The sequence below is a fragment of the Silurus meridionalis genome, chromosome 6 (genome assembly GCF_014805685.1).
Source record: "Silurus meridionalis isolate SWU-2019-XX chromosome 6, ASM1480568v1, whole genome shotgun sequence".
In the NCBI taxonomy this organism is placed as follows: domain Eukaryota; kingdom Metazoa; phylum Chordata; class Actinopteri; order Siluriformes; family Siluridae; genus Silurus; species Silurus meridionalis.
This window is the reverse complement of record NC_060889.1, coordinates 19694297-19709208: the sequence shown is the minus strand read 5'-3', so window position 1 is coordinate 19709208 and position 14912 is coordinate 19694297. Positions and strand designations below refer to the sequence as shown.

The window sequence follows — 14912 nt, the reverse complement described above, 5'->3', positions numbered from 1 at the left end:
AATAGTTATCTAAACAAGGTGCCTTCATGCTGATCTGCATTGGTTAGAGTAAGATTTTAGGTACAAAATGAAACTAGTCTCAGCTCAAAAAAACAAAAATGTGGCATAAAATTAAAAAAACTTTTTGTCTCTGGTATTAAGCTGTATGGTGCTTTCTTCAATAACAATGATCAATTCTAGAGTTAATTCTAGTGTGCTGCAAAAACAGCAGACAAAGTATAAAGTTATAGCATATATAAAATGTTATAACACAGAAGTTAAATTGTCCTGTGACCCTTGCTGTATGTATAAAAAAGGGGTCAACAGATACAGATATAAGCTTGAGGAAATGTGTACAATAAAGTGATTTTAGTTCAATTTACCTCATTTACCTCATCATGTTTTCTGGGTAATTTTAACTTTTGATTATTTAGTTAATCCAATACAATTCTGTTTAGTTATAGTACAGATTCTTGCTGACAAAGCTATATTTTAAGAACCCCGAACGTGCCCTTTTCACCTGATAAGAAAAATCAGCAACTCATATAAACCACAATTTATACTCATAAGCATTTTAATCTTTTTAACCAACGTGTTTATTTTAGTTAAGAATATTACTTGACCTCTAAAGTGGCCTATGCAAGACTTCATTCATATTTTACGGCTCTGTTTCAATATAGACCCTGAGTTTGTAGAATTCAGCTATAATGCATGTGAAATTATTTCATTACCTAGATGTCTGCTAATATGAAAGGGGGGATGAAAGGGGGGGATGGAAGGGGGGAGGGGGCTATCCCTACTTTGAGCTTTTCTTTGAATATCACTCAAAAAATAAAAAGCATTGAAACATAACAGATAGCTGTTGTTAGCAGTCGGTGGAGATTTTGGCAGAGAGGTCCTGGATTCGTCGGGCACTACAGCTCTTGCACAAAATGTGACCGTCCAGAGGATAGCAGCCCCGACCCTCTCCTTCAGATGAGAGGAGCAAACCACACTCCTGCAACACAATCAAGTACTCAAACTCTGACTGAATTACGGATGATTTCTTAATTACTTCATTTACTCAGCTTTAGACAATTTGAAAACCTTAATTTCAATAGTGTGTGCTTACCTCACAAATATAGCAGTTGACATGGAAACTGCGATCTAGAGCCACAATTCTCACTGTCTCCTCCTGACCTGGCTCAGGCATTATTGGCTCCCCACACACAGAGCATCTTGGGGCAAACTTCCTGTTCACAAAGGAAATACAGTGTTCAAATATGTCAACTATAATTTAGACTGAATTACATATAAAATGCTTTTCAATCATATCTAGATTAGGGTTGATTTTTTATGCAAAAGATTTTTAATTGCCCTATTATGCAGTATACATGTGAATACACTTGTATTGACAGAAAGGCTGGCACATGTTTAAGACTGAAAAAGTCTATGTCAATGCAGTTGCAGTTACCTGTGGAAGTCCTCAATGCAGTGAATCTGTGAAGTGGCATCCACGGTGAAGGGAACACCGTCAAGGCAGCAGCCACAAACTACGCAGCTGAAACAGCGTGGGTGATACGCTTTACCCATTGCCCGCAAAATCCGATCCAGGATCGGTTTTGAACACTTTGAGCAGCGCTCCAATGTGCTCTGAGAAAAATTGGAGAAACAAGAACAAAAGTAAGAGCGTGATTAATGAGAAGATGGAGAATTCCATTTTAGTTAAGAAAGTAATTACAAGACAGGGGGCAGCACATCTTGTGATGAGAAAATTAAAAAGTGGTAGTAAAGGAAAGAACTGCATGTAAGGATAAACTGCATGTCAAAAGTAGGGGAAGTGGTAACTTAAAGGTTAAGGCCTGGGGTTACAGATTGGTCACTGTTTGGCCCTTAAGCAATGCCCTTAACCCTCTCTGCTTATGAGGTACTGTTTAGTTGGCTATGCACTTTGACCAGAGCTTCCTAATAAGCTAGGATACGCGAATAAAGGATTTCACATTGTTGTAATGTATGTGTTAACTGATCATCATCTTCTTATTAAAAGGATGGTTTAACATCAGTTCCACTATAAATAAAGCATTAAGATGTCGAGGAGAATTATGCAGATGAGAAGGTGCGAGAATGACTATGCCCAAGAACACAGAGGAGAGGAGAAACAAAATGTGAAGGCAATAAAAGAACAAGAATTCTGGGGTAAAATGTGAAAAGTCAAAGAGAAACAAAAATAGCAAATACAGGTGCAGAGTAACAAAGATTTAATAAATAAGACTCACAATGTAACAGCTCTCACAGTAGCTCTTTTTGTCCAGTGCATAGAACGGCTTGCCTCTAAGTTGGGCATGACAGGTAATACATGTGAAACAGTCCACATGGAAAACCTGCTCCATAGCGATACAACCACTCCCATCACCGAGAACATTGTCTCCACACCTGGCACACCGGCCTGAGAGAGAAACAAAATGGCATAACGCAAACTAAGTGTCAAGATCATACGTTTGTTAAATGAACTATTGACTCATTGTTATGTGAGATATAATACCAAAGTATTCCTCTGTGGGAGGATGATTCATGTCATACACCAACTTCTTAGTGAGACGATCCAACTCCTCCTCTGCTCTTGGCACTATTCCCTGGTGGTGCAACATTTTTTACAAATAGGTTTCTATTCACAAATGTCCAAACATTTCCACTTAAATATAACTGGAAAATTTAAGGAAAAAATTAATAAATAAAGCCAGTCACTGATTTGTCAAAAAACAAAAAAACCTGATAATTAGCAAATATGGTTAATGTCAGCATACACACTAAATGGCCTAAAGCATAGACACCAGACCATCACATCCACATGTGGGTTTCTGCCCAATCTGTTGCCACATAATTTGGAAGCATGTCACTGTATACTCGTTTTTAGGCCCTATGGAGACTAAACGTGTTCCATCATGACAGTGCCTCCATGTACACGCTATAAAGACATAGTTTGTCAAGTGAATGAAACTGAGTGCCCTACACAGAACTCTGACCTTAACCCTACTGTAGTTGGAATGCCAACTGCACCACAGGCTTCCGCAACAGCCATCAGAGACCGACCTCCCTAATGCTCTTTAGCTGAATGGGCAAATCCCCATTGCCATGCTTCAGAATCTAATGAAAGTCTTCCCAGAAAAGACAGGATTATAATAACAGTGAAGGGGGACTAAATCTCTAATTAGATGTTTAAAAAGCCCATGTGTTTGTTATGTTTTGGTCTACACAATCAGATCACAGTTAAGAAATCTAGAAAATTCTCACCTTACTAGACTGGAAACTCTGCTCTTGTCCTTTCTTTCCTGGTGGTCCCTGTACCCTGCTTGGCACCTGAACACTACCAGAACTTGCCTTATAAGCTGCTGGATCACCATGGGCCTGCTGGGTTGGTGGAGGGGGTGGTGGGTACCAGCCCTGTCCTTGTCCTGGGACATCTGTGTAATGTGGGCGATCCTGTGGGGCAGGGCAAGTAGCATGCTGGCGAGGAGGTGGTGGGGTGTAGGCCTGCTCTGCCTGTCTCCCGCTCTGAGAATAAGTCACAGGCTGGGCAGTTTTGACCTGCACAGTAAAGCGTGGCCCACTTGGAGTGGAGGCAGTGGTGTAGGAGGCTGGCACTGGTTGGGGGTATGGTATATGGGCAGACGATGATGGGGATGGATAGGAGTGTTCAGGCTTTGGGGTGGACACATAAGGTGGAGAAGGATGGTACTGGCTTTGAGGATGTGGAGGGTAACCCATGGATGGTCTGTTCTGGGACGGAGCACCTGTCTGATTGATGGTTTGTAGCGATCGCTGTAGAGATGCTTGTTGTAAGGCACATTGTCGTATAGCTGTGCAAAATGAAAATTAATGTAAATCTTTTACTCACTTGGCTACCTGGATTTTTGAGTGGGATTCCACATATTCCAGTTTATTTGTTTTTACAAACACATGAATAAAAAATAAAAATCAATCACATTACAGTACATGCAGGCATCGTTCTAATACAAGATCAGCAGAATTTAATTTACCACCAATTACATATCTACATGGTAATAATTTTTACACTTAAACTATTTAAATTTCTATAACAACAATAAGAAAGATAAAACAAAAGAGTATTAGTGTACCTGTGTGCTTGTGTTCTGAGAATGGCTATCCATGTCAGCCAGCATGCATGTAAGGGAATCTATCTCTGCATCAATACTAGAGAGGTGTTGATCAGACCCACGTGTCTGAAAATGACAAGACAATAACATTTATTTATAATACACCAATTTACTACAATTCCTTGAGTAACTTGAGTAATTTGAATACAAAAAGAAAATCATTGAAGCAAATAATTTGCCTAAATGCTTCGTTTAGTCCATTTAACTACACACGGAGCTATGTGTTTCCCACAGACCGTTATTACTGACGCACCAGCCGCTAAACTCTGGACAGGTAACACAGAAGACATCGATAACAGAAACATGGCGGAACGGGGAGAAAACAGCAAAGGGTGAGGAGAAGATTCAAGCCAAATAATACGACAAAGCCTCCAAAGTCTGGGATCATTTCAAACTAAAATATAAAGAAAACAATTTGAAATAGGTTTTTATTTATGATGTTTTATTTATATATTTTATTTACATATAGGGAAGCAAATAGGGCAAAGAATAAGGAAATAAAATTTCCTTTATAATCATTTGAGATTACAAATTCCTAGAAAAGTGTCAGAGACTATGCTAAAAGTGATACATTGTCTTAAAATAACAACATTGGTGTATTTATTCATAAACAAAAACTCAAATACAGTGATTCATAATTTGCAACACAGTGGTTTGGACTCACGTGTTGATCATAGCTTTTCATGTGTGTGCTCCAGAAGAGATGATCATCTGTGGGTCCAGGCCCTGGGGGATAATAGTGTTCCCCTTTTGGAGAAAGTGGGTTATAGGACGGAGGCCCTGAATAACCGTCTTGATGCTGGTGATGCATGCTTCCCCCTAAGTAACCACACAAACACAGCAATGTTTAACAAAAATCATTATTCATTATCATTAATCATTTATCATCCAATCATAGAACATCTAAGTATCGAAATCTTTATTTACTCTGTCAACAAATTCATTATACATTTTACAAACAGAAAACCAGAAACCAGTAATCTGTTACTAGTATACTAAAGTCAAATTAACAAATAATCCCTTCGCTCTCAGAAATATACTTGCAAAAAGATAACAGTAGATATACACTAATAGGTGAAGACAGAATCAAAACCAGAGCCTTCCCTAATGATCTATGAACATATACAACAATAAACACACTGTACATTTTTGTCTGTATTCAAAAGATGGAGACTGAGCTTTTTTGCCAACCAGGTTTTATTCACCACCATTTCCAAAAGAAGTTTGTTTGAACTTGTTTCTCAGTTATTTAGAATTTCGAGAGATGCTTCTATATATAAAGATATTGACTTTTAAAAATACATCACTTGGAACAGACCAGGCACTTTCAATTTCACATATGCAGTATATTCTCTTATTTTAAACGAAAGGCCTTGTAATGTATGATGTCCACCTTAAGATTCACTATTCCATTCAACAACTGACATTTTCATTTAGGTAGATCTTGTAGGTCTGCACCGCATGCACAACGTTGTGTGTACATACAGGAAACAAAATATAAAAGTATGAGACTTTCTCACCTGAGGGTCCAGTGGCCATGTACCTTGAAGGTACACTATTTCCACCCGCTGGTCCATTTTGGTCATACCCACCATATTTGGCTCTCTGGTCAGGTGGACCTTTTTTGGGAGGTCTGTAGAAAGCAGGTCCAGAGTGTGACATCTGTGCTGCAGATATTTCAGGGCTACTCAGAGTTCTCGAAGGCACCCAGGAAGAACTGGACATAGTGGGCTTCCACTGGCAGAGCAAAGGTTTTTTTGTTTTATGCAAGAAGCATGAGAATAACACTGTGTGTGTGTGTGTGTGTGTGTGTATATATATATATATATATATATATATATATATATATATATATATATATATATATATATATATATTTAATTAATTTAAATTGTGTATGAAGTTTTTTCATCCATAAATAAATGTATGGTTAGAATATAAGTATATAACTACTATCCAAACTCTGATATTTGATTTGTGACGCTATCACACTATTAGTAATTATGCCACTGCACATCATCACAAATGGAAGCCTGGTGAGTTTTTTCATCTTGGTCTTTGTATGTTACAAGCTTCACATTGTAAGTAGTTGCTACAACAAACCTTTGGTTAAAAAGCAGGAAAAGGGAACTATTCTCAAGCATTAGGGAAATTCCATATGTACTCCAACAAACATCATACTACACACAAAACTCCCACAGGTGCAAAGCTCCTCTTGATCCCTCATTGGCACAATAGCTATTGTCCTGATTTTTAGATATGACCCTTTGTGTACAAACCACTACATCAAAATAAGATCGGAAATCTTGTGTAATAAATGTTTGGCTCGATCCAGCTGGCCTAGTACAATAATATCTGCTTCACAATGGTGAACAAAACCTGGAATACTGGACGCTTCCTACTGCAATGATGATTGTGAAGGTTATTGGGGGGGAAAAATGGCCTAAACCTGAAACAGAATGATCACAATTCAGGTTCTGATAGGACCACATGCAACAGGTCATTTCTATTTTTATGATGTAAGGTCACAGACCAGTTTATAAACTTTTGGATTATCTTTGAACAACCCAAGTGCTCGGTTAACGTTTACTCTAAACCTACAGGCCTGCGTCCAAAACAAGCAGGAGATGTAACGAGCTGTGTACCGACACCACACCGGCTTCGTTCAGGAGCGAACTCAACTCCGAGGACTGCTGGCCAACATCCAAACACAAGTCACAATCGTGGTTTGCACATAATGCCTTCTTATGAAATTAAAAAGGCGGCGAGTCCGGAAACAAGCTACACTCGCCGGTAAGTGTATCAGAGTCGCCGCTACACTCTTACCATCAGTGGGAGGGTGCCGCCGGGACCGCTTTCAACTCGGAGATCAAAAGAAACGTGTAAATCGTCGCCATAAAGCGACTCAAATCATCTCATCAACCGTTTTTCTAAAATCCGCGTTTAGATTATTGTGTAAAAACCGGAAAAATGCAGCGTTAATTTTTTTTTTTTATCAGTGTCCGTACCTCCCCCTCTTCCTTCTCCTGCTGCTCAAAATGCTGGCTTTATTCCACCACGTCTACAGCCGCACTCATTCGACTCAAAATTAAACAGATTTGAGTCTTTTAATGTATATCCATTCCTCTCTAGATTCTTTTTTTTTATATATATATATATTATATATATTTTACATTTGGTGCGCGCGGAGGGCGAGTAGATCTTCAAATCCATGCATTGTAGCTACTAGACACTTTTTTTGTTCATGTAAAACAAATGGCGTGCAAAATACAACAGCGCTCTCGCCTTTTCATCCGAATTTCACTAAATATTGAAATTAGGAGTTGATATAAAGGATATTTTTTCTGTTAAAGGCAAAATACAACGTCTATGTGTTTGTACGAGAATGCTAACTGTAGCTTAAGCCTAGACCAGGATGAACACCTATCACTTCCCTCACACACCCTCAACGAGGCGCAGGAAAAACAACAGGAAAATGGCCTACGTTTCTTCGCCGTGCATTCGACGTGTTGCGTGGGTCAAGTTGACGAGTTTTTGAGCAGTTTGTACACCGACTTCATCCCACCAAGACTCAGACCCTCTCCCCCGTGGATACCGGGGCCCGTGGCGACCTTCTAAGCCCGTGACGTCAGTTCGGTGAGGGGCGCGCGAGCTGCGCCATGCAGTCAGTATCCCGTATTGGAATATGACAGATGGCACTGATCCTCACCTACAGAAATAAAAACCAGCCACCAATCCGCCCGTAATCCTTACTTGGCATAATACTAGTTTGATCTATAAATAAATAAATATGCTATATTATTTTCAAATGCATTTGTACATTTACGTGAAAATGCATTTTGAATATAATTAAAACATCCGTTTAATTGAAATATTATTGAGATGCACCTGTATAATCAAAAAATTAGAATAGCATTAAAAGGTTGATTTATTTTTGTCATTCAATTCAAAAGGTGAAACTCGTATATTATATAGATTCATCACACACAGATTTTTCCAGTGTTTATTTCTTTTAATTTTGATGATTTGGGCTCACATTTAACAAAAACCCACCAATTCACTCAAAATATTTGAATACTTCATAAGTATTCACTTCATTTTTAGTGAATTGTTGGCCTTCTAAAAAGTATGTTAATTTACTGTATATGTACTCAATACTTGGAAGGGGCTCCTTTTGCTTAATTACTGGCTCAATTCAGCATGGCATGGAGGTGATCAGTCTGTGGCACTGCTGAGGTGGTATGGAAACCCAGCTTTCTTTGACAATGGCCTTTAGCTCATGTGCATTTTTTGGTCTCTTGTTTTTCATTTTCCTCTGGAGAATACCTGGTAGGTTCTCTATATGGTTCAGGTGTGGTGAATTTGGTGGCCAGTCGAGCACACCAACACCATGGTCATTTAACCAACTTTTGGTGCTTTTGGCAGTGTGGGCAGGTGCCAAAACCTGTTGGAAAATGAAATCAGCATCTCCATTAAGCTGGTCAGCAGAGGGAAGCATGTAGTGCTCCAAAACATTCTGGTAGATGGCTGTGCTGATCTTGGACTTGATAAAACACAGTGGACTAACACCAGCAGATGACATGACTCCCCAAACCAGCACGGACTGAGGTCCTGTGTAAAGTTTGCACTCTTTTCTTTCAGACTCTGGGACCTTGATTTCCAAATGAAATGCACAACTTTCTATCCTTTCATCTAAGAAAAGACGATTTTGGCTTACTGAGCAATAATGCAGTCCTTTTTGTCCTTTGCCCAGGTAAGACACGGTGGCTTTACACTGGGAATGCGTCAGTTGCAGCCCACGGGTACATCTGTGCGTGGTGGCTCTTGAAGCACTGACTCCAGCTGCAGTCCACTCGTTGTGAATCTCCCCTAAATTCTTGAATGGGCTTCATTTCACCTTTTCCTACAACTTTATTTCCTTCCATTCCACTTTCCATTAATGTGCTTGGAAACAGCACTCTTGAACAGCATCTTCTTTAGCGATGACCTTTTGTGTCTTACCCTCTATGTGCAGGGTGTCAATGACCGTCTTCTGGACAACTATCAAGTCAGCAGTCTTCCCCCATGATTGTGTAGCCTGAACCAGACTGAGACAACATTTAAAGGCTCAGGAAACCTTTGCAGGTGTTTGAATTTGATTAGCTGATTAGAGTGTGACACCACGAGTCTCCAATATTGAACTTTTTCACAATTATTAAAATTTTTTGAGCTACAGAAATCATTCTGTTTGTATTCAATTACTAAAATAAATAGAATTTAATTCATTGAGAGGCACCTGTATATGAAAGGTCTGGAGGTTCCACCTGTTTTCATAAAAGACTGAGTATACAATACCTAGCCATAGCTTTTCACGTAAGCATATAAAAGACATGCATTCTGTGCATATAATAATATATGCAGTTTTCAACAAACAACTTAGTATCTCTGCTGGGTTGCAAATAGTCCAACAAGTAAAAAATCACTCCTACAGTCCTCTGGTCAGAAACTGAGCACATGTGAAGAACTAGATGTTAGTTAATGCAAGTTACTGCAGTGGACCACTACCCAAAAAAGTTCTTGTCAGTGTTATGTAGGTTAGGGGGTGCTGATAAGTTTTGCACTGGGGCCGCCTACAAATATATACCTGAAAAATAACTAATAGTAAAGGTTCAAAACTTGAACCTATGAATGAAATTATATTATTGGCAAGGAAAAAGAAACACTTAATTGAATTGATTGTGTTCATTATGGATTTTATGCCTGTGAAAGTAATATCATCTTACCCCACTTTCTCTAGTTTTCACATGACCGTGTGGTAGATGTCAGTCCTGAGTGATTCATTCATTTCCACATAGCCTTTTTCGCTTTACAACATTATTTCACCATTCTGAGAGACTGAAGAGGAAATGAATAGTGTATTATTCACACTTTTGCCACACACTCATGCTTATATTATTATCCTTGCCCTTCTATTAAATGATAATGATTCACATCTAATTAATAGTACTTAGCACCCAAATCTAACCATGTTTACTTTTGTCAACAAAAAATAGCTATTTAAATTATAAGCTACAATAGTTAATAGCAGATTAATATAAACAATATATAATAAAGATATAAAAAATACACAAGAAAAAGAATGCATACACACTTTCTACAGTTCACATTATCTTCACTTCAAATGAAGCTCTTTTTTAGTATTCTCTTTATTGTTTGTCTCAGGTTTTTTTTTCCATGTTTCTGCCTTCTGTCACCTTCCTAAAGAGGACAAACAATCCCCCATTTCCACTTCAGCCCTTCCGGATAGCTCTCATATATGTCCTTATATGTCCACAACAGCTTCAACAGGAAGAAACAGTTTATCATGGCTGCAATTATTGTTTTAACAGCTGTAACAGTTGTATTTTGTTGTAAGTGATCTATAAACTACAATAAAAAATATACATCCTCCTATATGTTTGTGGTTTTAATGTATTTTTTTATTGTTGCATGTGCTTGTATGATATTTCAAAATCCCGATTAATAATTTTTTTTTTTGTGTGGTCAATTTAAACAAAATATACCTCCATCTTTTGTAATTAAAAGTTGCACATGATTTTCGACTATTGGACTGATTGTTAAATGTAGATAAATAAACCATTTCAACTAATGAATGCATTTCAACTAGCTTTGAAATAAATTGCAGTCACAATTTTCTTTACAAATCTACATATATAAAAATACAGAGAATCTGATTAGAAATGTTTTAGTTCATAATGCATTATATTCCTAAACAGATATAGACCTGCAGAATACACAGAGATGTACCCCACCCAAAGAGTAAAAGAGTGCTATAAGACATTGGTGCAACACAGAGCACTGGATAAAAGTGTAAAATAATGATAAAAGTGGTGCTGCTGCCAGTCAGACAGACTGTGCAGTTTCCGCTAATTGGTGAACCTCCTTCAGTAATGTTCTCACTTTTCCTCGGCCACCCCCTCTCTTCCGTTACTCGCACAATGCCTGGAAGTTGCCTAGACCCACATCTCCTTATTTTTTTTTTTCTTATGTTGTTTTCTTTCTCTCTTTTTTTTCAGTCTCCCTCACACAAAATACACAATTGATTCTATGCTCCATCAAAACAAACATGAACACAATGACACATGCACTTTACACCCCAGTCCAAAAGATACTTCCGACTTATGTAAGTGTATTGGCTGTTTGTTTAGTCAAATCACAAGTCTCAAAATCACACATTTGTTTTGTTGTTGGTAAGCATTTACTGCTGACCTGCATTTCAAGATCACATTTAGGTGAATTATTTCAGTAATAATTATAAGCAAAACTAAAGGTCATAGAAATTAGTAGTTTATGCTCAAGGATTTTGACCATATTGTTCAGCAGCAACAAGGTGTCCACAATATTTCAGGAACCATCTACACTCAATGAGAACTTTAGGATATATTACTTATACAGTTATCTCCTCAGCCAATTAAATGCAATCAGTGCAAAACATAAAAACATGCAAATACAAACCAAATGCCTCTGATAATGTTTACATGGGATCTTAATGATTTTGACCATCGTTTTACTATTTCTATAGCTGCAGATCTTATATGAATCTTTAGAGTTTACTTAAAATAGTACTAAAAAGGCAAATAGTTATGTGGATGCAAATGCCTTGCTTATGAGAGCTCAAAGTAGAATGGCTAATCTAGTTTAATCTGACAGAAAGGCTACATTGACCACTCTGTACAGTTATAGTAAGCAAAAAAGGCAAATAAGGCAGATGCTAACAACAGTAAAAGACTACATCAAGTTCCTCTTCTGTCAGCCAAGCACCAAAATCTGAGACTGCATTGGGCAAAACATGATGAAAACTGATGATGCTGCTGAGGCACACAGATGGCAGGGTCAGAATTTGGCACCAAAAGCACAATCCCAGCCTGCCTGTGTCAACAGTCCAGGCTGGTAAAAAGAGGTGGTATGTTTTTTGGCACACATTGAGGCCATTAATACCAATCCATCATTACTTGAACGCGACAGCCTATTTCAAAATTGTTACTAACCATGTGCATCCCTTTTTGGCTTCGTCCAGTATGATAATGCACCATGTCACAAGCAAAAGTGATCTCAGACTGGATTCATAAACATGACAATGAGATCAGTGTTCTTCAGTGGTCTTCGCAGTTACCAGATCTGATTGCAGTCTGCCGGAATGTACTAGAATTAGAGATTAACAGCATGAACGTGCATCTGAAAATCTGCTGGACTGTAGACTCTCAAAGAAAGATAGCACAATGATTGGTATTTCAGTTCTTTTCTCAAATGGTAAGAATAAAAGGACAAAAATACAATTTGTACAATAATTTAGCAAAACAATCACCTAAACCTTTTAATCATATCTACAATACCTGATATATATGGCCATATCTATCTCATTCGATATATACCTGAAAATGTGCCAGTGTTGTTTGTGTGCCAGAACCTCTCCATGAACTATGTAGAATGTTCAAAATGAGGTAACTTCCAATTTGTTTTGAACCTATTGGAGACCTAAGTGGGCCCCATATCCCCATTCTCATTCTCCACTAAAACTGACGGATGTCCTGTGCAGGCGTTTCATGCATGGCTCAGTAAGTGTGTGTATGTGGTGCTCACAGGAAGCATCGAGGAGATGTGGAGGTTGTAGGGGGCGGAGAGGGTGTTCCATGGTTCCTGTACATCTGTGTGCTGCATTTCTTTGGGTGTTGTTTTTCAGTTGTAAAAGAAGGGTATTACCCTGTATACTTTTTTTTCTCACTCTCCTATTTCCTTCCTCACTATGCCCATAACAAGGGCTATGAAACACACACACGCTCGCAAATTCACAAAGTCACAGGAAGTCAGATTGATATGGCCGAAAGCTCATGTCAGCAGTCTGAGCAGGGTGTTTAATCTTGCTTCACCCACTGACCTGGCAGCAATTCTGCACAGGATTTTCTAGTATGAGGGCAGGACCCGGATCTGCAAAGTATCAGCCCATGTGATTTTCTGAATATTATCTGTGATCTTGAATATGAGCATCAGTCCTAGATCAATCTTCTCTCTTTATAGTTTGTTTAATTACATTTTTTTAGTAAAGACTAAAGATGTAATTCATGATGTAACAATTCAGATGTTACTATAAAGATATGCATAGTATAGAAGTCATTTACTGTACTCTGCATTTATGTGAGAATATGTGTGCAAAAATCACTTAAATTCATAGAATCCAGCTGTCACTCTGTATGATATGAAACTATTGTAGTTTCCGGTTTTAGTCTTTGTTTAACAATGCTGAGAAAAAAGTTTCTAAAGGTGACACATTTCACCTTTAACCACACCGACTGAATAGAAAGCTTTTCTATTGGCATGGCATAATATTTTCTCATCACCCATAGTCGTCTATGTCTATCAAGTTTGATATTAATAAATTCTGACATTGCACAAAACGTGCTAATATACAGCAGGTTACTAATTAGGTAACCGGGGGAGTGGTAGCTCAGTGGTTAAGGTGCTGGGTTACTGGTCGGAAGGTCAGTGGTTTAAGCCCTGGAATCGCCAAGCTGCCACTCTTGGGCCCTTGAGCAAGGCCCTTACCCCTCTGCCCTCCAGGGGCGCCATATCATCTCTGACCCCAGCTTCGAGGCCAGCTGGGATATGCAAAGAACAGTTTTCAGTGTAATGTATTTGTGGCAAATAAAGACTATTCTTTAATATTTCTCAATTCAATTAGACAAACTGTACATTCACTTTAGAGTATATAACATTGCCTTTTAATATGCTTTAATTAATTCTAATGCTTGGAGTAGCTTTCCACAAATTTCTTATAATACTTTTTGTCCATTCTCCATGACAAAATTGTTGTAGCATTCATCTTTAAGGGCCTCCTTGCTTCTTGCTTTCCTTGCTTGCGCCTTGCTTTTTCAGTTTGGTTTTCCTAGAGGATTCTTTGAGGGCTTTACTAATATACTTTAATGTTGTTGCCCTGAAGCCACTTTGTTACTGATGTGGAAGTATGGTTAAGATTACTGTCCTGCTGGAAGACAAGACACAGTTTGAAAAGACAGTCAACAAGTAAACAAGTAAAATTTAGTTAATTTTCTTAATTAACAACTGCAACTATCGTTGATGGGATAAACCTAAAGATTTATGATTATATGGCATATATATAAATATAGACAGGCAAGGCAGATTGAGGAATTGTGAAGTCTTTAAAAATTGTTTGGTCTTTTTAGTCCAGTTCCTGTGTCCTGGTGGGAGTCAAACAGGGTTGTGGAGTTTTGTTTTGGTTAAGTGAACTCCTGGACAGTGTTATTAGACCTTATGACCCGGTGACAATGCCTATGTGCCCACGCACAAGCACACAGGCACGCACTCTTACCCCCTGCTGTTTAGCCACTCATGCAATCTAACACATTTTCTGCATAAATTCGCCCACACAAATAAACAGGTAGGCTACAGATCCAAAACAGACACCCCTCCTTCCTGCCATAACTTTATATTAGAGTCAGGTAAAACAGAAAAATTTGCGATAAACAACTATAAATAACTGATACATGTTGAGGTCTGGTTTCTTTTCCGGTGGCTCTTCCAATGCATGTGTGGGCTTCCTGGGGAAAGGGAAACAAAGATCCAGAAAGGTATTTGAATTTTTGCTCTGTTTCCAGGCCAGTTTAAGCTAAACTATCTCGTGGTTTGAAATCAGCGTGAGGGTTTGGGAAGCTGTTCCCAGATCAGTGTAAAGAGAATGTCTTCTACCAACACAGGAAATGAGCAGCCCAGCCGCATGGAACTTCC

The 14912-nt window shown here is 38.5% G+C and overlaps 1 protein-coding gene across 1 annotated transcript; it reads right to left on the bottom strand.

Annotated features, from left to right (window-relative positions):
* Nucleotides 1–535: 535 nt before the first annotated feature.
* trip6 (thyroid hormone receptor interactor 6) lies at nt 536–7832 on the bottom strand. Its single transcript, XM_046851897.1, is given in 11 exon segments — nt 536–976; nt 1091–1211; nt 1433–1611; nt 2235–2404; nt 2501–2591; nt 3250–3761; nt 3764–3815; nt 4095–4199; nt 4798–4952; nt 5654–5870; nt 7618–7832. Coding segments are annotated over 10 exon segments (1722 nt in total). The 5' UTR covers nt 5859–5870; nt 7618–7832; the 3' UTR covers nt 536–844.
* Nucleotides 7833–14912: the final 7080 nt, after the last annotated feature.